The following is a 27,988-nucleotide window of genomic DNA, read 5'->3' on the forward strand; positions in this document are numbered from 1 at the left end:
CCCTAAGGCAAAATTGTGGCACTTTCCCCATTTGCCTCCAACCTTCTTTCCGCAGTCTTGCTCCTCCTTGGAGTACATCCTGCCCTTCACCCTCAGTCTTAGATACTGACTCTTCTTACATGGCCTCCACTTGGAAGAAAAGTGGGTGCTATAAGAGCAAATATGACAAGATTCTAGCATTGTGCTGTCTGTGTGTGGCTACTTGCATTTATATTTAAAGCAATTAAAATTAAATAGAATTCTTATGCCTGTAATCCCAGCACTTTGGGAGGCCGAGGTAGGTGGATCACGAGGTCAGGAGACCGAGACCATCCTGGCTAACACGGTGAAATCCCGTCTCTACTAAAATTACAAAAAATTAGCCAGGTGTGGTGGCATGCACCTGTAATCCCAGCTACTTGGGAGGCTGAGGCAGGAGAATTGCTTGAACCCGGGAGGCAGGGGTTTCAGTGAGCCAAGATCGCACCACTGCACTCCAGCCTGGGCAACAGAGCAAGACTCCATCTCAAAAAAAGAATAAATAAATAAATCGAATTTTAAAACCTGATTCCCAAGTCTCACTAGCTATATTTCAAGTGTTCAGTACCCACATGTGGCTAGTGACTGGTGCTAGTGTATTAAAGCAGCTCTAGAACATTCCCATCATTGTAGAATCCAGCACCTCAGTGAGCATCCCTGTAATATTCTACCCAGTTGAGTAGTACACTTGTTGAAATGTGCAAATGAATAAATGGATTTAATTTAATATGGTAGAATCGACACTAGTAAGAGAGAGCCAAGAAATTTTCAGAATCCCAACCTTTGTGATTGGCTTTATAAACCCATACTTTAAAACACTGAATTGGAAAAGACTACTCACCTTTTTTCACAAGATTTTGTGGGAGGATTAAATAAACATTTTGTTGATTTACAAAGACTTGGTTATATTCTAAGGAAAGTTAATTCCATGAGTTTGTGCCAATATATTTTATTCAAAAGAATTGTCCTTAGAATCTGGATTAACATTTTATGTCCAGTATTCTAACAAAACAGTTACATGCAAATACATGTCTTTAAGTTTCAAAAGCAATTGCAACAAAAACAAAAATTGCCAAGTGGGACCTAATTAAACTAAAGAGCTTCTACACAGCAAAAGAAACTATCAAGAAAGTAAACACACAGCCTACAAAATGGGTGTTTGCCCCTGACAAAGGTCTAATATCCAGAATCTATAAGGAACTTAACAAGCAAAAACCAAATGACCCTATTAAAAAGTAGGCAAAATGCATGAACAGACACTTCTCAAAAGAAGACATACAAGTGGCCAAAAAGCATATCAAAAAGAGCTCTACATCACTAATCATCAGATAAATGCCAATCAAAACCACGATGAGATATCATCTCACACCAGTCAGAATGGCTATTATTAAAAAGTCAAAAAATAAGAGATGTTGGAGAAAAAGGAGCATTTATGCACTGTTGGTGGAAATGTAAGTTAGTTCAGTCACTGTGAAAAGAAATTTGGAGTTTTCTCAAAGAACTAAAAATAGAACTATCATGCGACCCAGCAATCTCATTATTAGGTATATACCCAAAGGAATATAAATTGTTCTACCAGAACGCCACATGCACTCATATGTTCATCACAGCACTACTCGCAATAGCAAACATGTGGAATCAACATAGGTGCCCATCAAAGGTGGATTAGATAAAGAAAATGTGGTATGGATATACCACGGAATACTATGCAGCCATAAAAAAGAATGAAATCATGTTCTTTGCAGCAACATGGACGCAGCTCGAGGCTATTATCCTAAGTGAATCAATGCAGAAACAGAAAACCAAATACCACAAGTTCCCACTTACAAGTGAGAGCTAAGCATGGGGTACATATGGATATAAAGATGAAAATAATAGACACTAAGCACTACTAAAGGGGGAGGTAAGGAGTAGGCAAGAGTTGAAAACCTACCTATTGGGTACTATGTTCACTACCTGGGTGACAGGATCATTCATACCCCAAACCTCAGCATCATGCAACATATCCATGTAACAAATCTGCACATGTACCCCTGAATCTAAAATAAAAGTTGGCTTTTTTTTTTTTTTAAATGCATGCCTTAGCCACAAGTTTCTTGGACCTTCTTCTAAAGGTTTTTATATAAGGAAAGTACTCACCCTTTTTCCTCCAGAAAGGCTCTTTATAATAAACTATACACTTGATGACTGAACCCAAAGGCACACGAGTGATCATCTGGTTTCTCATCATTGGCAGAGGGGGATTGAAGTGAATCTTCATGCCCAGAGTAGGAGGAATAGCACTAATCACATATTTAGCCTGAAAGAAAAGCAGCACGGTTAAACGTTGTTGCCCTGTTGCTTTTGTTTTTTCCCAATGATTCCCTCTCATTCTACCGTTGTCCCTTTTCAGTCTCTTAAAGAAGTGACAAGGATTTTGTTGAAACCTAAAGTAGCCTTTATTGTTCCTTAGTTCAAAACCGCCAGTGACTTTCCATTGCACTTAGAGTCAAAGCCAAGTTTCTCACCATCATCGCCAAGGCCACACGTGAAATGGGCCCATTAAATCACTGATCTCACCTCCTGTTACTTTTGCCCTCACTCCTCTTAGTTCTGCCATTTTTCTTTTTCTTTTCTTTCTTTTTTTTTTTTTTTTTTTGAGACCGAGTCTCACTCTGTCACCAGACTGGAGTGCAGTGGCGTGATCTTGGCTCACTGAAACCTCCGCGACCCAGGTTCAAGGGATTCTCCTGTCTCAGCCTCCGGAGTAGCGGGGACTACAGGTGTGGGCCACCACGTCCAGCTAATTTTTGTATTTTTAGTAAAGACAGGGTTTCACCATGTTGGCCAGGATGGTCTCGATCTCTTGACCTTGTGATCTTCCCACCTTGGCCTCCCAAAGTGCTGGGATTAGAGGCGTGAGCCACTGCGCCCGCCCTGCCTGCCGCTTTGATCACCTTGCTGTTCCTTGGTCACACCAGGCTTGCTCCCACTTCAGGGCCTTGGCACTGGCTGTTCCATCTTCTTCTCTCAGGGAGCCACATGGCTCAATCCCTCGTCCCCTCCAATTCTCTATCAGATATCACCTTCTCAGTGAGGCCTTCCCTGAGGACCTTATTTAAACTTGCATAACCAATTCTCCCATACCACTTTCTGGTATGGCCTCTCCCCACCTCGCTGCTTGATTTTTTCCACACTAATTATCACTCTCTGACATACTTTATATTTTAACTATATGTTTCTTTACGGTCTTTCTCCTTCACTAGAAGGAGAATTGTATGTGGGCAGAGAATTGTATCTGTTTTGTTCACGACTGTGTTCCTAACTCCTAGAATAATGTCAGACGCATAGGAGGTGCTTGATATTTACCAAATAATATTTTCTGTGTTTTTCTAATTACATAAAAGCAAAATACAGAGGGTTGATAATACCGTTATATGTTTTTATAAATCCTCCCCCACCCCAAATAGTCTGGTTCTCTTTTCCTTTTTTTCAGTTAGAGGTAGCTTTTTCACTTTTGGCAAAAAGACTGTCTATAAAGTGTGCGATATTGTTGACTTCAACTTTGATTATCTATGAGACTGTGGCCTCTTCCCACTTGTTTAAGTGTCTTGGTAACTCTGAGTGGAAAAATGTCAAACCAAAGTGCTTTTTTCCATTCTCTCACTCAACAATGATCACCACAGAAGACTTCTGTGACCAAATGTGGAGTGGGTTTTCCCCACATATGAAGCAAGCAAGCAATTCTATAGCAGACACCAGCCATGTGTCCTCTGAATTCAATTCAATTCTGACAGTATCTACCTGGAGATAGCTTCTGATCCTACAGGTTGAGGGCTCAGTCTCCAAGACTGTCCCCCACCTTCAGATGTCAGTCACAAGTCCAGCTTCCAGAACTTCTGACCAATCTGCTTCCAGTTGACGTTCCTACAACCCCTTTGAGTTTGATTAATTTGCTACAGTGGCTCACAGAACTCAGGGAAACATGTTTACTGTTTTATTATAAAGGATATTACAAAGGGTACAGAGGACGAGGTGCATAGGGCAAGGGATGTGAGAAGGGGCATGGAGCTTTCATGCCCTCCCCAGGCATGCCATTCTCAAGGAACCTCCAGTTGTGCAGATATCCAGAAGCTCCCAGAACTCGGTCCTTTTGAGTTTTTATGGAGGCTTCATTATGTAGGCACAATTGATTAAATCATTGGCCACTGGTGATCAATTCAACCTTCAGCCCCTTGCCTCATCCCCTCCCTGGAGGCTGGGGGTGGGGCTGAAAATCCCAACCCTCTAATCCTTCCATGGTCTTTCCTGTGACCAACCCCATCCTGAAGCTACCTAAGGGCTGCCAGCCATCAATCATTGGCATCAAAGAACATCACTCTGGAGATTCTAAGAGTTTTTAAAGTTGTATGCCAGGAAACTGGGATGAAGATCAAATATATATTTCATGATATCACAGTTACCTCATATATCTCATGGTTTAGGGTCTGCACAAGGACATTTTCTCTTGTCTGGTCAATGTAGATCACAGGCCTCTCCAGCTTCACTCGGTCTCCAAGGAGGTCCATTATCCGCTCGCTCACTTGACCAGATCCGCCCACAAATTTCCTCTCCTGGAAAGAGAAAAGGAGGTGAAAGAGAAATGCAGAGATGGGCATAAGTTGCTAAATTGCTAGTTGTCTTCACATATCTCTACTCTGAGATGCCTAACATTTCATTTTGAGGCTGTGAATAGTGGCTTTCACCATGGTTTTCTAACTAGGAATTGCTGTCTTTAGACAAAATTACAGGATTTCTAAGTTACTTTACAAGCTATGCTTTTGTAGATTCCCAGGCTCCAACCTTAGCTGCACATCTTCAGAATGACCCCTATGTCCCACCTTTCTGGTCACCACCCCTGCTGTCTGTCCTATCTGCAGTCTTTTGTTGGGAGCTGGACCTGGTGAAGCTGTACCTAAAGCTCTTCCCTAGCTTGCCTGAGCAGACCTAAGCCTGATTTCCCTTGCTCTGTGGCTCAAGCACAGAACTTCCCTGCCTCCCACCATGTCCCTTTCCCCCAGACCAGCCTACTCTCTGTTGCAGGCTGCCCATCTTATCCTGGGTCAGATGCCTGCTGCCTCTGTAGCCACCGAAGTCATTTCACCTCACTGTACTCACCTGCCCTGAGTCTTGCTAAAACTTCCAAATGTTCTACCTGGCTATGCACACAGTTGACCTGACTGCCTATTCCTTAATTTTCAGTTAAGGTTAGAGAAGGAGAAGGAGAGAGAGGGAAAGAGAAAAGGAGGAGGAGAAAGAGGAGGAGGAGGAGGAGAAGAGAGAGAAAGAAGAGGAGGAGGGAGAGAGAGAAGAACAGAACATGACAACCAAGCAGATTATCTAAGAACTCCAATCTGTTCCTACTGTGTCTAGCACAGTGCCTTATACAGTGCTGGGGCTCAAGAAATGGGCATTGAATGAACGAATAGATCAATGAATTCCATGCATAGTATGTGTTTTAAATTGAAAATGCATTTCTGACTTTCCTTTATAAACTTTCCAAGAAGTGCTCAAGATAAGCTTACTTCAGATGGTCTCCTACAAACTTACCAAATAATAATTGAGTGTATGGAAAATGGCAACAGTGCATAAAGAGAGACAAGTCTAGTTTTAAAATTACATTGGAAACTGGGTTCTCACAGTGGGTACCTGACAACAGACTGTGCCTTACAAGAAACACTTTGAGCTGCCATGGTAATGCTGTAAAAGCCACAAGCCTGCTTCCCACTTCAGCAGTTCATGATTGAAGGATGATGCTGATCTTTCATTTCAGTAGCAGTGTTTTTCCATTGGGACGGTGGGGGAGTGGATGGATACCTGTCCTCCATTCGTTGTCGAGATGATTCTGGTTGTGCCTCCACACTGCTTCACATACCACAGGAACCAGAGAGCAGAGACCTCATGGGTCTCTGCAGTGACACACAGGTTCACAAAGAGAGTGCCAAGCTGCTTTGCAGATCTGCACAGGAAGAAACAAGAGCAAAATTGGCAAATGCAGGAGAGCAGCTTCTTAATTCTCTAAAAATTATTTGAGTAATACATTTTCTTGGTTAAGTTTAGCACAATGTGGTAAGGTCAAAAAATTGTCACTAGAATCTAATATTACAAAACATGACATCAGAGGCTTTTGAAATATCATATTATTTTCCCTGTAAACAAAACACCTTACTCAGAATCAGCTTGTATTCCAGATTCTGTGCTTTCATGATTTCTCCCTACATTCCTGCTGCTCTTCCAGTGATCCCCATCTCAGTAAAAAGCACCACCATTTACTCAATGGCAAAAGCCAACACTCTAGAAATCAAACATTATTCCTCTCTTTCCATCGATCTTCCCCCATCCAATTCATTGGGAAGTCCCATTATCTCTCACCACATCACTCCACCTTCACCACAAATTTAGCATCCATCTCTTTCCAGGAGTGCTGCAATTACTTCCTCCAGACTGGCCTCTCTGCCTCCATTCATCCTCACCTGGTATCTGTTCACCACACTCAAAACCGGAGGCTTTTCCCTCCCTCCCTACCATGGTGCTCTCTCTGAAGTGTAAATCAAATCATGTCATTTTCTTGCTTAAAAAAATCTCCATTGTTATCCTATTAAAACCAGAATAAGGATTCAGATCTTACACCATGGCTTCCAGAGCCCTATGTGATTGATCTAGCCCATGCCTACCTTTTCTGCCTCATCTTGTACCCTCTTCTTTTTACTCTAATGTTTCCTTAGAAAGACATATTCTCAATTGTCTATGAAAATGACCACTGGTTTCCATATTCCCAGCACCCTGACATTCTCTATCATTTTGCTACTGTATAGTATCTTTATAACTCTTTTCACTGTCTGAAATGGTCTTGATTATTGGTTTATTCTTTTTAATTGCTGTCTCCCCCCACTAGAATATCAACCTATGAGAACAAAGATCTTATGTTTGTCACTCACCATAGTGTCCCCGTTAACAAATGCCTGGAACACTGTAAGCACTCAATAATTACTTGTTGCATGATTGAACAAATGAATGATTGATGAGAAATATCAGTTAAACAGTATTTTTTAAACATCCATAACGTGCAAAGGATATGCTAGATGCTGTACCAAACACAAAATTAGTCACAGTTATCTATTCAGTTATTTTACTGCCTAACAGAAGACAAGCTCAAATAATGGATGAGGGGACAAGCAATTCATAGAGCATAAATGAGTAAGCTTTTGCTTGACATTGGCAGGTAAATGGTGAGAGGTTATCACCTATCAGGAAGCACATCAGAAAGCAAATAATCTCATCCAATTTCAAGGACTCCATTATATCTAGCACATCCTAAAATTCATCAGTAGTAATGTGCACTCTGGGATATCTTTAATAAGGTCCAATCCCCCTTTTGACTTTGACATGAAGTTTGCATATTGTTAATCTTGTTATTTCTGAGGCAGAATTTTCCATCTGGTAATGTTGACAATGGGTGAAATAAATGATACTGTCTTCCATTTATTGAGCTCTTTCCATACTCCATTGTCTTTAAAATCACTATCTTGTTAAATTGTTGCAACAACCATATCAAATATCTATTATTTTTCCAAGTTCACATGCTAGAAAACGGAGTCTCGGACAGTTTAGGAGTACATAATGGCACAACTTCAAACCAGATCATACTTGACTCAAAACTCATGCTTTTGATACCCCAAAATGTTTTCTAATTAGTCAGCTGACAGCCTTGGAAGTACAAATACTCACCAAGGGGCATCTCTCTACTTTACTGTATCTTGACCCTAGAAGTTTGTAGAATCATGCCTAACACACATATCAGTTATTGACATTATTTGCAGCTGTAACAACCTGACAGCCCATCTATGACAGTCCCCATCATTATAGCCTGTGAAATGGTGTCATATATACATTAAAGTGACTTACAGTTAGTTTTGTAAGATTTCTCAGGATAATTGAAGGGATGGAAATTGTTAACTCATGACTTCCTTGCGGAGGCAATTTGTAATATCTAACTAAAACAAATATCCAGAAGTCAATTTAAAATAAAAGTAGTATTTTATTTGCTGCTTCCTAAAATCCAATTTCTTTTGTTCCTATTTTTTAAGTGGATTGAGGGGCATACAGTAAAGGGGGTAATAAATAACTGAAACTTAACATTGGCCCAGCTGGAGAGCCAATATTTAACAAAAATATTGCTGGAATTCTAGTTGTTATTGTTGCCAATTTGGTGGGAAAGAAATAATTTTGGTTTGAACTAAAGGGAGATCTAAAAGTAATTCTGAAGGGCCAGTCTCTTCCTAATCCTTTATTTGAATTTACTCTAGGAGCTTCAGTAAGAAAAGAAATAAGAACAATATTTGAAGGATGGAAGGTCAAGGAAGTTAGTGCAATAATATTTCTGAATTTTTTGCCCTGTTGACTTTTTAAAAGATAAATGTTATAATATTTTTCTACATGAAAAATACATACACATTATATAAAATTTGGAAAATTTTTAAGATAAAAAGATGAGAGAATGAGTATCTTCCATATTTCTGCCCCTCCAGAAGATAATTACTAGTCTCATTTTGATGCATTTTTTTCTAAGTATAGGTCTTTTAAAAAATGTTTTTACATAGCTGTGATCACATTGAAAATACAGTTCATGTTTGTGAAGTGCACTTTGTAAACGACAATACCTGAAAGAATAATCAACATTAGTCTTGGAATGTATGATTGTGCTTTGGTCTGAATAATAATAGACTGGATATTCTGGGGCTTACTTCATTTAAATCCAGGAAATAATACTGTGTGTATCTTGCTTGGGAAGAGTTAGAAAATTGTCTTGTGTTCTTATACTCCTAGTATCTCAGAATGCTTTATTTTGTCAAATGACAACTTAGAATATTCACTAAGTGGAGGACTAGGCCAAGGGCTATGATAGAAAATGTCAAGTTCCTGTGATCCCAAAGACATATGATTGATTTTATCACCAAGAAACTTAAAAGTTCTCTAAGGAGAAAAGACCTAACTGAATTTATTAAAAGCTTTTCATAACAGGAGTTATAAAAAAATTCAGATAATTATATACTTATTATATTTTGAAAATCTAAAGTATATAATTTAAACCTAAATACTACAATTTTATTACAATTAAAATAAATTATATTGCACACTACATTCTCATAGAAGTGTTAGATAGCATTAATGTTTAAAAGAATATAATTAATAACAGGCATTCATTTCATGACATAAAAGGATTTTACTCTTCCAAAATTGGTTGCTTTCAAAGGTTGAAGACATAGGAGAGGCACAAAGATGTTTATTATAGAGTATTGTATAATAATAATAATAATAATAACAAAAAACAGAAAGTACCCAATGTGTTGAACAGGATGTTAATGGACAAATACATTACGTATTCATTTTCCATGGAATATTCTGGTACCATGAAATACGATGTTTAAAGAATAATTTTTAATGATGTAAAGTTTTTAAGCATTTTAAAAATAAATGCTTGCATAGTAATATTAAACGTTAAAAATATTTCAATGGATGTCCGCTACTTTTGCAGTGCATATATAAATAGTTGCTTTTAGAAATGAGATCATATACCATACCACAACAGCCTGCTTTTCTATGTGCTTAATATTACTATTTTTTCCAGTCATTAAATATTCCTCTACAACACGATTTTTTAAAACCCTCGAGTATTGAATTTTTTAGATGTTCCATACTTGATTCTGCCGATTTATTATTGGGTTTTCCGATCCTCTCTTTTAAAAATAATGCTTTGGATCTGCCTCTTTCACTCTTTCTCCCTCTCTCCTTCTCTCCCTGTATGCCTCTCTCTTCTTTTGTCTCACGTTCTTAAAGCTAAATTATTAGAAGCTGAATTTTTATATCAAAAAGTATATGAATTTTATGTATTTTGATTATTTCCATTTTTTAGATTCAGATATTCTAAAAGCTTGTTTTTACTTTTAGTTGGCAGTGAATGATGCCTAAAAATGAAGACATTAACCCCATAGCCAAACATATTCTCAACTAACGCTCTTCAGTAAGGCAGGGCAGTCTCCTTGAATTTGGCTTCCATTTTTCTTGTTTTGTTTACCACAAATTTACCATGTGCTTGAATTGGAACCCTCATAATCCTTTCCATTTTCCCTGCTGTCCAAGAGCAGTGCGGCCTCTCCACGTGGTCTGTCTATACAAGCCTTCACAATTTCTCTACAATTCCCAGTTCTGCCAGCAAGAATTTAATGCTTATCTCATGGGTACTTGTTTTTTCACTAAAGGGGAACAGCCAGTCCAGTCACACATGTTTCCCCTGTAGTTGTGAACTATCTACAAAGGCTTTAGAGGTTCCTCTTTAAGTCCTTGAAGAGTTGCACTACATCACACAAGGTATGGCAAATGCACACGCTAACCATCTCCACATTTGACCACCAGTGAAGAATACAAAAATTGTCCTATATCAACAACTTCATAAATGAGAGCTTTAAGCTGATGGTCTTTAAGCTGTTTTAAATAAAGAAACTAGTACCTTCTGGTCTGTTCTGAGGACTTCACAGGGTAATACTACCTTTGTGATACAAAACTATTCCAAAGAAGTAAGTTGTATGTACAGATATCTTCAGGGTAGGAGCCAATTCCAATGGTTTTCAGCATTCTACTTGGCTGGTGGTGTGGTTTTAGACACAAAGCAGCTACTTGTTCCATACTTGTTGAATGGTATTGCTAAATGAACCTGAAAGGTGGTCACAATAAATGCCTGTGCCTAATGGCAAGACTTACTCAGTCCAGCAGACCTTGTCCAGCAGCTCCTTCATTGTCATGTTGTCCCACTCTTCTGCAAGGGGAGCCTTCCATGGGGCATCACTGGGAATCTACATTCAGATGAGGATTCGAAGGAGAAAGACAAATGCAATTTTCTATTTTATTTTATTTATTTTTGTAATTTTCCATTTTAAATAACTATTCAGATAGTATTAAAAACTCTACCTTAAAGAGGAAAAATGTTAAGTTTTCCAAATTCATCCAATATTGCTTTTACTGCATAATTAATGCTGTCTATGTAGCTTTCCTATTATAAATCGGTACCACTCAAGCCATATTTAATTTGTGATAAAACTTCCTGCACAATAAATAGAGGCATGTTGTAACTGGGCTATTTCTAGATATGGATTCCTAAGTTACTAACTTCTAGAGAACATTCATAAATTTAACTCTTTAACAAGGATCACAGAGCTGCAGCAAATCATGTCTATGGAGCTTTCAGTTCAGCTTTATGTGTGTTCAGGAACAGAAAACCAAACACCACATGTTCTCACTCATAAGTGGGAGTTGAACAATGAGAACATATGGACACAGGGAGGGGAACATCACACACTAGGGCCTGTTGAGGAGTGGGGGGCAAGGGGAGGGAAAGCATTAGCACAAATACCTAATGCACGTGGAGCTTAAAACCTAGATGACGGGTTGATAGGTGCAGCAAACCACCATGGCACATGTATGCCTATGTAACAAACCTGCACGTTCTGCACACGTATCCTGGAACTTAAAGTAAAAGAAAAGAAATGCTTTATGAGTGATTACTTATGACTTGTTTGGGCATGGTGGTGAATCAAAGACCCAGAAGTCTAATTTTGCTATGTACCGAAGATTTCCAAAATTTGAAACATCTTTCCAAGAAGGCTGAGTGGCACCCAATCTCCTGCCCACTCATCATTAGTATACAAATATCAATCTGTTTGATATCTTATTATTGCAGAGGTTAGAAACAAGTTCATTCATTCATTTCACAAATCTTTACTGCTACTGTGTGCTCACAATGTGCTAGGTGTTGGAGATATATTGTACTTTCTTTCTTTGAAGGACTAAACGTATTACAAAACAAAAAATACAAATATAGTCAAAGAAGCTTTACCTCTCGCCCCATATCATCCATTGTCCTCCAAAAGTTGTTATGATCTAAGTAGGTAATTGGATTCCACACAGGTGGGAACGGCCCCCTGAAGGGGTATGATTTGCCCTGTGAGATATAAGATATTTTAAAAAGGAAATATTTACTACAATGTAAAGGTAGATAATCTGCCAAATTGGTAAATGTCTGCAAGCAAAATCATGTGAGTTATCAATATGTGATACACACTCAACTTTTTAGCTCCTTGTGTCCTCAGAACCCCACTTAACGTTTTAGCATAGAGATTTCCAGCAAAATTCTGTGTTAATTAAGTTCACTGCCACACCAAGCACGGTAAAGAGGTTTCTCTCTGAAATTGGAGCCGTTAGCATATAAAATTTAAATACCAGTACATAAGTGGAGTTAACCTAAGGAAATCTTGTTTGCCAATGGTACTTGCAAATATCTCAGAGTCAGGAGCCTCTGTGTGCCTGGAGAGTCAGAAAATTATAACTATAAGCATTATACAACTTAGAAGGGGATGAAAAATCAATCACGAGAATGCAACCATCTGTTCGAAGAACCACAAAACAGGGCCCAGAAAGCTTTCCCAAGGACTCAGATGTGCTAGGTAAACACAGGAGTTCCCAGAGACCAGCAAAGTCAAAGCAGAAAGATTAGACAACTTCAAGCTTCTCTTCCAGACATGTTTACACCACCTGGTTCTTCCCACAGGGATACCTCGACACAGAAGTAAAGGGAACACATCATTCCAAGGATTAAAAATAAATAATCTCTAGGAGGATTAACCTGCTGATGGCACTTAAGAGACATACACAAAAATCACTTTGGGTCAATCTGAAAACCCAAGTCAGAAGCCAGGCTGTGCATTCTGACAGCATCTTTCAACCGAATCAGAATAACTTAAAGTTGTCAGTCAACAAAAACTTCCGCAAAACTCTGAGTCATTCAACAAAGACGCATCTTCTGTTGATGTTGTAGGCAGAGAAACTAGAATTGTGTAATAAGAGATTTCATATTTGTTCTTGTATTAATTCTGTGGCCATGTTGGTCTTCTCTCTCCAATAAGGCCATAAGATTCTCAGGGAAGGGTTGAGATACAGCTTTTTGTTTCTTCTCAGCCAGGATTCCTTAGAGAAACAGAACCAACAGGAGATAGATAGATAGATACATACATACATACATACATACATACATACATACATACATAGGTAGAAACTACATAGACATATACACATAGATAGATGATATAGATACAGATATAGATAGAGAGAGAGACAGAAACAGAGAAAGAAACAGAGACAGAGAGAAGGATTCAGATTTATTTTAAGGAATTAGCTTATGTTGTTTGAGAGGGATGGCAAGTCCAAAATCTGTAGGGTAGGTCACGGACCCAGGGAAGAGTTGCAGTTTGACTTCAAAGGCAGTCTGCTGGCAGAATTCCCTCTTTTCCTGGGAGACATCAATCTTTTTCTCTTAAGGACTTCAACTGATTGGAGAAGGTCCATTCACATTATGGAAGGTAATCTGCTTTGCTCCAAGTCTACTGATTTAAATGTTAACCTTATCTTAAAAATAGCTTGACAGATACATTAGAATAATGTTTGTCCAAATATCTAGACAAGTTGACATAAAAAATTAACTGCCACCCTTCTTAATTAACACTATTGAGGTGTACTTTACATACAATGTACTCATTTTATTTTAGTTTAGTTTCCATATTTTTTTTTTTTTTTTTTTTTTGAGACGGAGTCTCGCTCTGTCGCCCAGGCTGGAGTGCAGTGGCGCGATCTCGGCTCACTGCAAGCTCCGCCTCCCGGGTTCACGCCATTCTCCTGCCTCAGCCTCCCGAGTAGCTGGGACTACAGGCGCCCACAACCGCGCCCGGCTAATTTTTTTTTGTATTTTTAGTAGAGACGGGGTTTCACCGTGGTCTCGATCTCCTGACCTTGTGATCCGCCCGCCTCGGCCTCCCAAAGTGCTGGGATTACAGGCGTGAGCCACCGTGCCCGGCCTAGTTTCCATATTTTTTATAGTTAAAAGTTATTTTAAAATTTTAACCTGCCATTAAAACTGTATATATTTATAATATACAACATAATATTTTGAAATATGTATACCCTGTGGAATGGTTAAACTGAGCTAATTCCATATGCATTACCTTACATACCTATCATTTTGGGAGGTGAGAACACATAAAATCTATTCTCTTAGCAATTTTCAAGACTACAATACATTGTTTTTAACTAAAGTTACTATGTTGTACAATAGATCTCTTGAACTTATTTCTCCTATCTAACTAAAATTTTGTATCCTTTGACCAATATCTCCTCAACAATGTACCCACATTAAATAATTTAACATGCAATTTGGGGAGTTATGACACATGTATACACCTATGTAACTACCACTCCAATCAAGATATAAAACATTCCTATCACTCCAGAAAGTTCCCTCTTTCCCCTTCCTAGACAATCCCTGTCCCCTTTCTGGCCCTGGGCAATCACTGTTCAGTTTTCTGTCACTATAGATTGTTTTTGCCTGTTTTCACATTTTTTAATGGACTCATACAAGATGTACACCTTTGTATCTGGCGTCTTTTGCTCAGCATGATATTTCTGAGGTTTGTCCAAGTTTCCGTTTGTTCCTCTTTATTGCTAAGTAGTAGTCCATTGTATGGATGTACCATGGTTTGTTTCACCTGTTGATAACTATTTCTAGTTTTGATCTGCTGTGAATAAAACTGCTATAAACATTCTTGTACAGGTCTTTTTGTGTACATATATTTTTTCTTCTCTTGGGTAAATGCCCAGTAGGGGAATGGCTGAGTCACATGGTGGGTGTATGTTTAACTTTTTAAGTTTAATAGTGTTCCAAAGTTGTTGCACTGCTTTACATTACCAACAGCAATGCATGAAAGTTCTAGTTGATCAGCATACTGACACTTGCTGACTTTTCTTTTATGCTTTATGTTTTAAATATAGTTTCTATTTGTTTTACACATTTTTACAAAGTAATTTGTTTTACAAATTTTTACAAAATAACTTTGTTTTACAAAGTAATATTTGTTTTACAAAAAAAGTTGCAAAGACAGTACAGAAAGTTCCCATATACCTTTCACCTAGTTTTCTCTAATGTTAGCATCTTACATTACATGGTACATTGACCAAGACCAGGAGATCGACACTGGTAGATCACTATATACTAAACTTCAGATTTTATTTGGATTTCACCCATTTATCCACTAAACATTCTTTTTCTGTTGCAGGATCCCATCCAGGATATCGCATTTCATTTAGTTGTCCTGTCTTCTTAGTGTCTTATGGTCTGTGATAGTTTCTCAGTAGTCCCTCATTTTTCATAACCTTCGAAGTTTGAAGAATGCTGGTCAGTTATCCGGTAGAATATCCCTTAATTTGGATCTGTCTGAAGTTACATTTTTTTTTCATTTTTAGATTGGGACTATGAATTTTGGGGAAGACTACCACAAAGACCAAGTGCTCTTTTCATCATGTCACCTCAGAGGGCACGTGATATCAACATGACCTATCATGGATGATGTTGACCTTGATTCCTTGCTTAGGGTGGTGTCTGTCAGGTCTCTCCACTGTACTCCACAAATTTTTTGAATTCTTTTCTAAGGAAGGTTTTCCTCTTTTCCCCCTTTACTTGCTTATTCAATCATTTATTTATAACAGTGGGCATATATATGTGTGTTTCATACCTTGTGTTATAATCCAACACTATATTATTTATTTGTTGCTCAAATTATTCTACTTCTGAGCACTCCTTCAGGTCGGCTCCCTGTGTCCCTTTGACATGCCCCCATCCTTTTGTCTGTTGAGCATTTATTTTCATTTCTGGCACTAGAAGATTCTCCAGACTCATCTTCTGTTTTTTTCTGCCCAAGTCCTAGGATCTGTCCTTTGTCCAAGAAGCCTTTCCTTTTATCAAGAGAGTGGTATTTAGAAGCAACTTCTGGCTGCTGAGTGCAAGCTGATTTTGTTTTATAATCAGCTTTATTGAGAAATAATTCATGTTCCATACAACTTGCATGCTGACCAGAAAACCTCCACTTATCCCTCCTCCATTAGAGTTCAATACATAAAACTTGCTCAGCAGAAACCTGTGGATTGATCCAGGGACCATTCTCCACGAAGAAGAAGTCAATCCCCATTCTAGCTCTGCCTCGCCTAAGATGACTGACACAGAGTAAGACAGTTGCTTAATCTTCCAGGCCCCAGATATCAGTCTTTGTGATTCAACATCTATTGACTCCATTGTCTTCTTCCAGGAAGTATGCCCAGATTACCATAAACAGTTGGGTTAGGTGGTCTTCTCAGTGTCCCAGAGCTCTCTGTTTCTCTTTCATCTGCCACTAACTCCACTGCACCAGTTTCATGCATTTACTACTCTACCTCATTCATTGGGCCCTATGCTGCAAGAGCATGGGCTCTGGAACCAGTCTCCCTGGGTTGAGTCACGGTCTGCCACTCACTAACTGTGTTAAGTTGCTTAACTTCTCTGTGCTTCAGTTAACTCAGTAGTGAAATGTGATCATAGTAACTATCTTGGAGGCATGTTAGAAAGATGAAGTGTGCTGATACATGTAAGTCACTTTGAACAGTGGCTGGCATGTTGTAAGTTCTCAATCAATATTATTACCACAGCTGCTACCATTGTAATTATAATCTTTGTATGCTTAGGATGTGCTGGCAGAGACTGCTGGCACACAGTAGGTTCACAATGCATGCTTGATATAATTTCAGCTGTGTGACCTTGAACTTGTCATTTATTTGACACACAATGTCCCAATTTCTAAACTGATCTTTTGTACTTTGGCTCCTTATGTTATAACTATCTATCCTACTTGTTTTAAGTCTCCCCTTGAACCCAAACCCACTCTGGTCTCTGCAGATTCCTATCAACCGAGTAGTGCCCAACCCTGCCCCCTCAACACAATGCACTTGTACAAAGGGGGTGTGGGATGGAACTTAAATAGCAAAGAACCAAATCAAGCTGCACACTGAGAGCAATGTGCATCTATGACTGGTGTACAAAGTCATCCTTCTGGACTATCAGTATGGCATTGTGCCCACAAAGAGATAAAACCATAAGCAATTGAATAGCCACACCATAAGTGGGAAGAACAGCATAGTTTTGCTTGAACATCCATTAATAAAAAGATAGAGAGGAAGAAATCAGTGTTCAGCCAAACAATTCAATTATTTAGGGTTTTTTTTTTGTTTGCTTGTGCTTGTTTTCATAAACACATTGGTTCAGTCAGAAATCACCAACAGATGACTTGAAGAAGAGTGTGAGCCCAGCAGATGTGGTTAATTAATGTCTGTCTGTCACTGCCAGGGCCTGCACCAGCAACCATGGTAGCTCCTGGAAACATAAAGACAATTGATCCAGAAAGTGAGAGCTCAGTCTGACACATGAGACTTGGCCTGGGAAAAGGTGAAGGACAGCTTTTGGAATAAGGCAGAGTTAACTAACTAACCATGACCTGCATGTGGAGCCCTGCCCAACAAAAGCATCCTGCACATCTATCTATCTATCTATCTATCTATCTATCTATCTATCTATCTATCTATCTATCTATCCATCCATCTATAGAGAGAGATAGAGTCTTGCTCTGTTGCCCAGGCTGGAGTACAGTGGCACAATCTTGACTCATTGCAACCTCTGCCTCCCTGATTCAAGCGATTCTCTTGCCTCAGCCTCCTGAGTAGCTGGGATTACAGGTGCGCACCACCACGCCTGGCTAATTTTTGTAATTTTAGTAGAGACGTGGTTTCACCATATTGGCCAGGCTGGTCTCAAACTCCTGACCTCAGGTAATTCACCCACCAAAGCCTCCCAAAGTGCAGGAATTACAGGTGTGAGTCACCGCACCCAGCCACATCCTTCTATATTAACCTCCCACCAGAACACATAAGATGGGCACCTCTCCACCATCCCTCCTTCCTTTCCCCAGAGATAAATTATTTGTACAGTACATGTCATATGGAAGTGCTGTGATGTGGGTGGTAAGGGGCCCCTTCCAAGACTCTAGCTGACAGATCCCATCTGAATAACCCAGTTGAAATGTCACCTTAGCTGAATTATAGTGATTTTCATTCAATGGGGTCCCCAAAACATTGAGGTTTGCTCAAATAGCAATAATTCCAGCAATGCAATGGTGTCAAAGACCAGCTGTTAAAGCCCTCCTAACTCAGGAATGTTCTTAGAAAGGAGGTTTGCTCAAAACTCTAAAACCAAAAACAGTAAACGTGTGAGTAAATGGAAACCAAACAATATGTAAAGAAAACTATCATGAAGCAGAATAAAACACTTTATCCTTTAACCTCCTTGGTGTCTTATGTCTAAGCAGGCAACAGCTTAGTTTAGATAAATTCATAAAAACAAGTCTTCTTTTATAAGATTAGGGAAAACTTCTGATAAACACAGGAAAGAGCTATTGTTAGACTCATAAAAGATTGCAAATCTTCAAGTTTCCAGGGAATAAGCTGGGTAAGGAGGAAATGTCTAAGTTTATAAGATTACACATTCTGAGGCAAGAGTTTTGTGCCTCAGATTTGGCCATGATACAAACAGTCCAGTGATTACTATTACTGTTTTGAACATTGTCCGGGGAGGCTTGTTCTTCTGAAGACATCATAAGAAGACATTAGAATAAGTGCTCATCCCAGGATGTGTCTAAGTTACAAAGTCTAATTACATACAGCATTTTTCTTTGATCATTACAGCAGCCCTGTTAGGTAGGTTCAGCAGAAGTTATTTCTTCCTTTTACAGGTAAAAGAAATAAAGCTCAGAGAAGTTTAAATGACTAGATTGAGATCTCATAGCTCATGAGTGAAAGCTATTGGAAGTTCAATTTGATTTACAGTAGCTGCCAGGGTCATTGTCTTCCATCAAGCCAGACGTGAACAAGATATGCAAAATGTAAATTAATGCCACTCACTCATTTTATTTGTTTTAGGAAACAGTTTTTTAATAAAAATATATTATGTTTACTTATAGTAGGGTTATTATTATTTTAAGTAATTAAGTTCTATCAATAAATATTTTTAAGATTCTCAATTTCAATTTATAAGATGGCAAATATAGAGAGATAGAGCCACAAAAACAAAAGCTACTTGGAATTCTTAATAATTTTTAAGAATGTAAAAATGTTAGAGGCTCTGGACTAAAGTCTCATGAGAAGGATTATAAGATGGCTTTTAAGAGACCAACAGAACTGACTTGAACTGGCTCTTCAAAGTAATAGCTGTATGACTACAGGTAAATTGCTCAACATTTGTAAGCTTCGGTTCTCTTATCATTAGAATTGGAATCATGATACCTATCTTGGGTGTACTGTAGGAATAATGGAGATTATACAAGGTACACAGGATGTATGCACTAAATGGATATTGCTGATGGTTTTGTGATTATTATGAGTGTACCATCATTTATACAACCACTTCTTACCCATAAAGCCATGACCACACTTTTGATGAATCTCCTTTGGATGAATTCCTAGCATCAGAATTCCTGCCATGAAAATTTGTCTTTGACTTTTTAAAGCAGACTTCCTGAAAAACAGTAACCAAACTGATGCTCACATGGCCTCATTTTGGAGCCTGTATGTTCAGTTAAAACATTTGAACTCCACTTCCTAGAATCGTCACCTAGTGAGTGAGTGGCTCTCAGAAACAGGCTGGCTGGGTGACAGGTCCATTACTATCGTCAACATCAATGTTCTACATGTCCTTCTCCTCTCCTGACCTCTCTTCTGGAAGCAAAGACCCTACACCCCAATTTCTGCCACATTTGGGAAGCCCTTTTGCCATCATAATATTGATGCTGGACGCAGTCCCTGTCAGTAGAAACAGGTGGCCTAGTCCTTCTCAGATTCAGTTCCTGAGGAGTGACCTTTTTCTCTCAGAATGTCTCCTCTGACGCTCATGGGAACCTTGCCCTTCTAACCATTGGGAGCCAGGGTAAGCCACCCTCCCCTCTATAACTCAATCATTTTTACAGTTATGAATAAGGGTTGTTCTTAGGCAATAAACTAATTTGAAGGACCAGGCTTTCCTTTTGACCTATACTTGCAGTTTGAGAGAAAAGAAAATTAGTCTTCCCCATGAGGGAGGAGGGGAGAAGTCTCACAAACTGTAGTTGGGCAAATGGTTGTCTTCTTCTGTTCGTGTGCCTATTTCACGATCCTTGTTCACATTTCCAATTTTTTAATTTTTAAAACATTTTCTGGGTACATAGTAGGTGTATATACTTATGGGGTACATGAGATGTTTTGATGATACATGCATGCAATGTATAATAATCACATCATGGAAAATGGGGTATCCATCCCCTCAAGCATTTATCCTTTGTGTCACAAACAATCCAATCATACCCTCTTAGTTATTTTTAAATGTACAATTAAATTATTATTGACTAGAGTCACCCTGTTGTTCCATCAAACAGTAGGTCTTATTCATTCTTTAATTATTTTTTTTTTTACCCATTAACCATCCTTACCTTCCTCTCACCACCATTTCACTATACTTCCCAGCCTCTGGTAAGCATCCTCTACTCTCTATGTCTATGAGTTCAATTGTTTTGATTTTTAGATCCCACAAATAAGTGAGAACATGTGGTGTTTGTCTTTCCGTGCCTGGTTTACTTCACTTAACATAATGATATTCAGTTCTATCCATGTTATTGCAAATGACAGGATCTCATCCTTTTTATGGCTGTATAGTACTTCATTGTGTATATGTACCGCATTTCCTTTATCCATTCATCTGTTGGTGGACACTTAGGTTGCTTCCAAATGTTGTCTATTATGAACAGAGCTGCAACAAACATGGGAGTGCAGATACCTCTTTGATATGCTGTTTTCCTTCCTTTGGGGTATATATCCGGCAGTGGAATTGCTGGATCATATGGTAGCTCCATTTTTAGTTTTCTGAGGAACTTCCAAAATGTTCTCCATAGTGGTTGTACTACTTTACATTCCCACCAACATTGTGCAAATATTCCCTTTTCTCTACATCCTTGCGAGCATTTGCTATTATCTGTCTTTTGGATATAAGCCATTTTAACTGGGGTGAGATGCTATCTTACTGTAGTTTTGATTTGCAATGAGGTTGAGCAGTTTTCCACATGTCTGTTTGCCATTTGGATGTCTTCTTTTGAGAAATGTCTATTAAAATGTTTTGCCCATTTTTTGATCAGATAATTAGATTTTTTCTTATAGAATTGCTTGCTAACATTTCTAAGCACCCAGAATTGGCACTGACACTGTCTTCTAATTGCACCATCACATGGGTGAAAGTGGAGTGAGGTGCAGACAATGGCAATGTTGCATTTTTGGAATCTTCCAGCAGCACCACAGCATATGAAAGGCCTGGGATTGTCCACACAGAAAGAAATGGGGAAGATGGGAGTGGTAGTGGCTGAGAAACCAGGCAAAGCCCGGCAGGAATAATAATAAGAAGGAATAATGACAATAAGTAGTATTGAGTGCTTACTCTGTTCAGGCCCTGTTCTGTGCACTTCATATATATTGACTCAATCTTCACAGTGACCCTATGAGATAGGCACCATGTTGTCCTTTTCAGATGAAGAAACTGAGGCATACAGAGATAAATAATTATATTTTGCCTAAGATCTCAAAACTAGTATGTGGTAGCAGGATTTAAATTCAGACATTCAAAGACCAATGCTCTCAATCATGAAGCTTCCCAGCCTTTCCTTTCAATTATAATGATTGAACACTATTTGTCAGACACTGGGCTAATAGATTTAAGTTAATTCATTTAATCCTCACAACAACCCAGTGAGTAAGCTGCTGATAGTTAGTTTCATCTTGCAGATGAGTTTCATAGCACAGAGGGTTGAGTAACCTGTCCAAGGTCACACAGCTTGCATACTGCAGAAACTGAATTTAACCTCAGATTTGTGTATGTAGAGCTCACATTCTTTCTTCTTAAACAGCTTTATTGCAGCATAAGTGACATACAATAAATTGCACATGAGTAATAGAATTCAAGCTCTTGTCAGATTCTCTGCTCTATGAGCCACTTCTCATTTGTTCCAAAGATAGTCTGTGGAAGGCATTTAGATCAAGTACTTGAGATTCTTACAAACTAGATAGAAGTGATTCATGGACTCAATGACCAGCCAGATCATTATTGTGGCTGTCCCTCCTGTTCCCATGCATGGCCTAGTCCAGTCCATCCTCGAATGGCTGTCACATCAGTTCATTCCTTCATTCAACAAATATTTCTTGAGTGCCTCCTGTGTGCCTGGCACTGTTCTGGGCACTGGAGGCACAACAGATAAAAGTCTGCTCTCGTGGGAGCTTATATTATAGTAGGTATAAACAAGGAAAAAACTAACAAAACAGACACTACACAAAATAAATAAGAAAATCATGTAGTAGATTAGAAGGTGGAAAGTGCTATGAAGACAAAGTAGCAGGGAAGACAAAGAGGAAGTGTTGGCGGTTTGAGGTTGTTGCAATTTTAATTAAAGTGATATCAAGGAAGTCCTCAAGGAGAAGGTGACAGTTGAATGAAGAGATGAAAGAGGTGAGGGGGGAAATCATGTGAATATCTGGAGGGGAGAAATGCTCCAGGCAGGCAGAGGCCCTAGTAAGTGTCTTCAGACGGGAGCATGAATAGACTGCACAAGAAACCAGAAGGGGGCAGCCTTGTCCTATCTCTTTTCCAACTGGACTGTCCCCTTGCTCACTGGAACAAACTCAAGCTCCTGTACCTGGTTCTCAAGGTTGCCAAAAGAAGGTGGCTGCCAAGAAGAAGGTGCCTTCCAAGAAGAAGGTGGCTGCCTCTGTGCTCTGGTCAAGCAGTTTTCCTGATGTCAGCAGGCTATCCTCTCCTCACCAGTGTATCATCACTGCATCTTTCCTCGAAGGCTTTTTATTTTCTAATATCCATCAGCACAAAGTATAAACTTTCTTTGCAGAGCTCAATACTGACTCCTTCAAGAAACCTTCCAAGCTTCATCTCACCACCCGTCACTGCTCTGCACATAAAGTTCACTCCATTTGAGTCCCTACCATCTTAATTTGTACTTGCCCATGTTATCTTGATAGTACTGTATTCTCTAGGTATTCCATGTGAGTACGTCTTCCCTCTCCAGCTATATCAGGAAATGAACCAATCATCTGTATCGTCCCATACTGCTTAAGAATGTTATATATTCAATTGGTGTTTGACATGCATGGGATGGTTGGATGGATGAATGGATGCTTGGATGGACAGATGTAAGGATGGAAATGGATGGATGAATGAATGGATAGATAGGTGACTGGATAAACAGTACTAAAATAAGAAGAAGTTTTCAGAGTCTGAGTCGGAAGTCTGATTGCTTTCTAAACACAATCAAAATTAATTTATTCTGAAAAAAGTGAAGTGTTTAAACTAAGAAGTTGAAAATTGTATTTCCTCCCTCAAAGACCTGTCTTTGTCCTATTTACCCTCACAATCTGGTGTAAATGCACCTGTAAGTGGAGACAGGTTTGAGTTCCACAGAAGAGTCTCCAAAATTAGTCCGTGCATTGACCTCAAAGAATAAGGGTGTGTGCAGAAGGATGCAGGGTTTTGTGACCGTAATTCTTTACTGCTTGTATTAGCCATTTCCAGCTGTATCACATTTCTAACCATCAGGACATGCCATCATGCCAAGAGGTTGTTTCTAGAGCAGAATAATGCCCATGACTAAAATCAGTTTTTCCGTGCCAACTTTCTCACTCTTTCAATTTGTAAACACATAAGTGTTTATTTGATCGAATAGCACGGGCATCTAAAGTATCTCAATAAATATCATCCCTTTATTGAGGGCATGTAATTTTTGGATGTCCCCAACATATTGCTCAACATGCACACCAGCACTAGCAAAACTCCAGAGTGCTCTGGCCTTGAATAATGTGCTTTTCAAAAATAGAGACAGCTACCTACTAGTGTCAGCTTTTCCAGGAGAAATCTTGGCTCAAATAAAAGGCTGTTTCAGCACAATATTAGAGATTATAAGAAAGCTGAAAACTGGAAGCGGTGGTTTTTGTCATTCTCTGGGACAAGGGCTCCTCTGAAAATTGGTTGCGAACCATGAAGTCTCTCCAGTAGAGTGCATACATATAGATAGTATAACACCAGGAGAAGGTACCTGACGCCTACTCAGGGGCCCTCTCGCCAGAGTCCAGGAATATGAGGTTGAGAAAGCTTGATGACACCACCAAGTGCTGGTGAAGTAAAGAAGCAACCGGAACTCTCATATTTTGCTAATGGTAGTGTAATGTAGTATATTCCCCTTTGGAAAACTGGCAGTGTCTACTAAAGCTGCATATACACATTACTATGACCCACTTCTAGGTATATGCCCCAGAAAATGTTCTCCAAACACATACATGAAAATGTGAAATATCCGTTAATAGTAATATGGACAAAAAAATGAATTATAGTTCCTTTTTTTTTTTTTTTTTTTTTTTTTGAGACGGAGTCTTGCTCTGTCACCCAGGCTGGAGTGCAGTGGCCGGATCTCAGCTCACTGCAAGCTCCGCCTCCCGGGTTTACGCCATTCTCCTGCCTCAGCCTCCCGAGTAGCTGGGACTACAGGCGCCCGCCACCTCGCCCGGCTATTTTTTTGTATTTTTTAGTAGAGACGGGGTTTCACCGTGTTAGCCGGGATCGTCTCTCGATCTCCTGACCTCGTGATCCGCCCGTCTCGGCCTCCCAAAGTGCTGGGATTACAGGCTTGAGCCACCGCGCCCGGCTGAATTATAGTTCCTTAATGGTCCACCATACAGCTATCCATCAATACCAATATGGACAAAAAAAGTGCTATAGTTTCTTAATGGTATGCCATATACATCAAGGGGAATAAATCATCTACAAATACTCCTAATAGCATGATTGAATTTCACAGCAAAAATTTACAAAGGCAGCCGGACACAAAGACTACACACTATAAGATTTCTTTTTTATAAAGTCTTAAAACAGGGAAAATTAATCTATGGTGATAGAATTCAGGATACTGGGTCTCCTTGGGAATGGGTAATGCCAGTAAAGGAACATGAGGAGGCCTCTGGGGGCTGTAGTGAGATGAAAGCTGGCTTTATGAGTATGTTCATTTTGAAAATTCATCAGCTGTTCATTTATGTTTTGTCTTGTTTTCTGTACATATGTTATACATCAACAAAAATTTACATACTCAGAATAGACTAAAAATCCACTGAATTGTACACTTAAAGTGGTGAACTGCATGGTATGTGAATTAGATCTCAATGAAGCTGTAAGTAAATGAATGGTTTGTGTAACTTCTGAGTTCAGGGTAAGGAAGGTTAGCAGCCAGCAAAGGAGCCCTGGAAAGTTGTAATATACAGAAATATACAGTAGATTCATTGACTGCTTGAGTAGAAAAAGACTTCAACTTTCAACTTTCTACAGCCAGCATCACTCTATTGTTACAGCGAAAAGCTTCCTAACCAACCTGATGCACTGTAAAGACATCCATATCACTAGACAAGGTAACTTCTCTAGAAAGGGATGTTCAATGTCCACACTTGCTGTAGGTGACTGACTTCCTTTGAGAGATAAATAAGAGGAAGGGGTTTAAAAATCAAGTTCTTTTTTGGATTCCAGTGGTATTGGATTTGGAGTGGTCACCATAATAGGTGACATAGGCATTGCTGATGTGCTGTGCCAGGCTAGTGGTTGCTAGGCTACCCTGAGGAGAGAGATCCACATTTCTCAGAATCCAGAATGAACTGATTCTATGTTTGATGTCTCCCAGCAAAAGACACTTTTTTCTTTAGTAGATGAGCTTCAGAAGCTTCCAATGCCATCTCCAGTGACTATCAACAAGAGCCTGAGGTCTTCTAGTGTAGCATTTCTTCCTCCCAGAAGTTATTTCTTCTTCTCCTCCTCCTCCTTCTTTTCTCCCCTCTTCCTCTTCCTCTTCCTCCTCCTCCTCCTCTTCTTCTGCTTCTTCTCCCTCTCCTCCTTCTTCTTCTCCTTCTTCTTTTTTCTCTCTCTCTCTTCTTCTTTGTTCTTCTCTCTCTGTCTCTCTCTCTGTTATAGCTCTCTGTTAGTTTTAACTACTGACCAAAATGATTCTTTGGGGAGTCTGGTGAATTTCACTGATTCATTCTATTGTTTTCTGTATCCCCCATCCCCCAACGATTACTTTTACTGCTAGACAATAATAATCCATTCATCTGTAAAGCACAGATTGCCCGAAATCAGTTGCTTGACTTCTTTCTTTTTCTCCTATCCCATACATAATTAGCCATCAAAACGGCCAGTTCTAAATTCAAAATATATCTAAAATCCAATCACTTCTCATCTCCTTGACTGTTACCTCCCTGCTCCAAGCCACTATCAGCTCTAACCTTTATTACTGCATTAACTTTCTGAATTCTCTCTCTGCTTCCACCTTTGGCCCCCAGAATCTCCTAGCAGTCAGAGTGAGTTTTGTAAGATATAATTCAGAACATGTCACTCCCTTGAGAAAATTTCTTCTAATGACTTTTATCGTGCTTACACAAACTCCAAAGTCTCTTCCATGGGCAACACGGCTTTTGTACTTCTCTTTCCCTATCTACCACTCTCTCCTTTTGTTCACTTGCCTCCCTGCTGTTCTTTAGACACACAAACTTATCCCTGCCTGAGGGCCTTTGCACCTGTCATTCCCTCTTTCAAGAACATGCATGTGCCAGTTATTCGCAAGGCACTATTTAAATGTCACTTCCTAAGAGATGCTTTTCCTGTCAACCTTTATGATGCTTCATGGCAACTGAGACTATGTGGTACATTTATTCATATATATATATATATATATATATATATATATATATATATATATATTCTCTCTCTATATGTGTGTGTGTGTATATATATATATAGAGAATATATATATATATATATGTGTGTGTGTGTGTGTGTATATGTATAGAGAGAGAGAGAGAGAGAGAGAGTGCCTCTCCACGCTGGAATGTAATCTCCATGAAGGTAGAAATCTTGTCCTTTTCACTGGTGTATTCCCAGTACCTGGAACAGTATTCATTCAATAAATATTTGAAGAATAAATAAATATCTGATAGTGTGTTCATTTGAAACCACGTTTACAGGCCAGAAGAGATTCAGAGCAAATAGTAACAATGCTCATATAAACAAAGTCATACAATATCTGTCCTTTTGTGTCTGATTTATTTCACTTAACATATCTTCAACATTCATCCATGTTGTAGCATGTGTCAGAATTTCATTCCTTTTTAGGGCCGAATAATACTCCTATATATGGATATACTATATTTTGTTTATCCACGCATCTGTTGATACACAGTTGGGTTGTTTCCACTTTTTGGCTATTATGAATACTGCTGCTTTTTGAACATTTGTGTAGTAACTCATATTACAGACGAGGAGAATAAGTCTTAGGATAAACATCTTCGCCAGGATTACACAGCTGATAAGCAGAGTTCAAATTCAGGTGTGCTTAATGTCAAGCTAGTTTCCCAGCTCCTGCTTCCTCTCATGCAGCGAGAGATCGAAGTTCTGGATGGATCTGTGCACACAGGCAACAGCAGGTACCAACACTGCCCACCTCATCACCACTCTACTCTACTTACATATAATTGTGACTTTAATAGTATTAGGCAGAGAGACAAAGCAAAGGATAACTATCAAATTAGAACTAACACTGTATTTGGGTAACTGATGAAGACAATCAAAACTATTGACAGGCTTGGACAGACCCAGGAGAAATCTAGGCATCATCCTTTTAAGTGCTACTAACACTTAAACAAAATGGATTAAGCACAAGTTATGAAACAGGCACTAAACAATACACTGAGGAAACAGAAATTAAATAAGACATAGTTCCAGGCTCAAGGAGCTCCAAAGTCCTGGAGAGGCAGGTCCATGAAAACAGAGAATTATGGCATCATAATTATAACATGGCATATGGCTGGCTTCATGGCTTCACCTGGCTATGTGGCTGTGTATGGAACAGCCCCTTGATGGCAACTCTAGTCTTGGATAAAGGAAGTT

At 39.2% G+C, this 27,988-nt stretch overlaps 1 protein-coding gene across 3 annotated transcripts in view; it reads right to left on the minus strand.

The window, feature by feature from the left end:
- Positions 1 to 27,988, minus strand: part of MAOB (monoamine oxidase B) — a 124,844-nt gene that overhangs the window by 25,888 nt on the left and 70,968 nt on the right. For all 3 annotated transcript variants that reach the window (XM_005593344.5, XM_045383826.3, XM_045383827.3), the window contains 5 exons: positions 11,927 to 12,031; positions 10,795 to 10,886; positions 5,854 to 5,995; positions 4,461 to 4,610; positions 2,158 to 2,317 (listed from right to left, as the gene is read on the minus strand). In XM_005593344.5, the coding sequence (XP_005593401.3) occupies positions 2,158 to 2,317; positions 4,461 to 4,610; positions 5,854 to 5,995; positions 10,795 to 10,886; positions 11,927 to 12,031 (649 nt within the window). The remainder of the gene's footprint in view (positions 1 to 2,157; positions 2,318 to 4,460; positions 4,611 to 5,853; positions 5,996 to 10,794; positions 10,887 to 11,926; positions 12,032 to 27,988) is intronic.

The sequence above is a fragment of the Macaca fascicularis genome, chromosome X, assembly GCF_037993035.2.
Source record: "Macaca fascicularis isolate 582-1 chromosome X, T2T-MFA8v1.1".
NCBI classification, from domain to species: domain Eukaryota; kingdom Metazoa; phylum Chordata; class Mammalia; order Primates; family Cercopithecidae; genus Macaca; species Macaca fascicularis.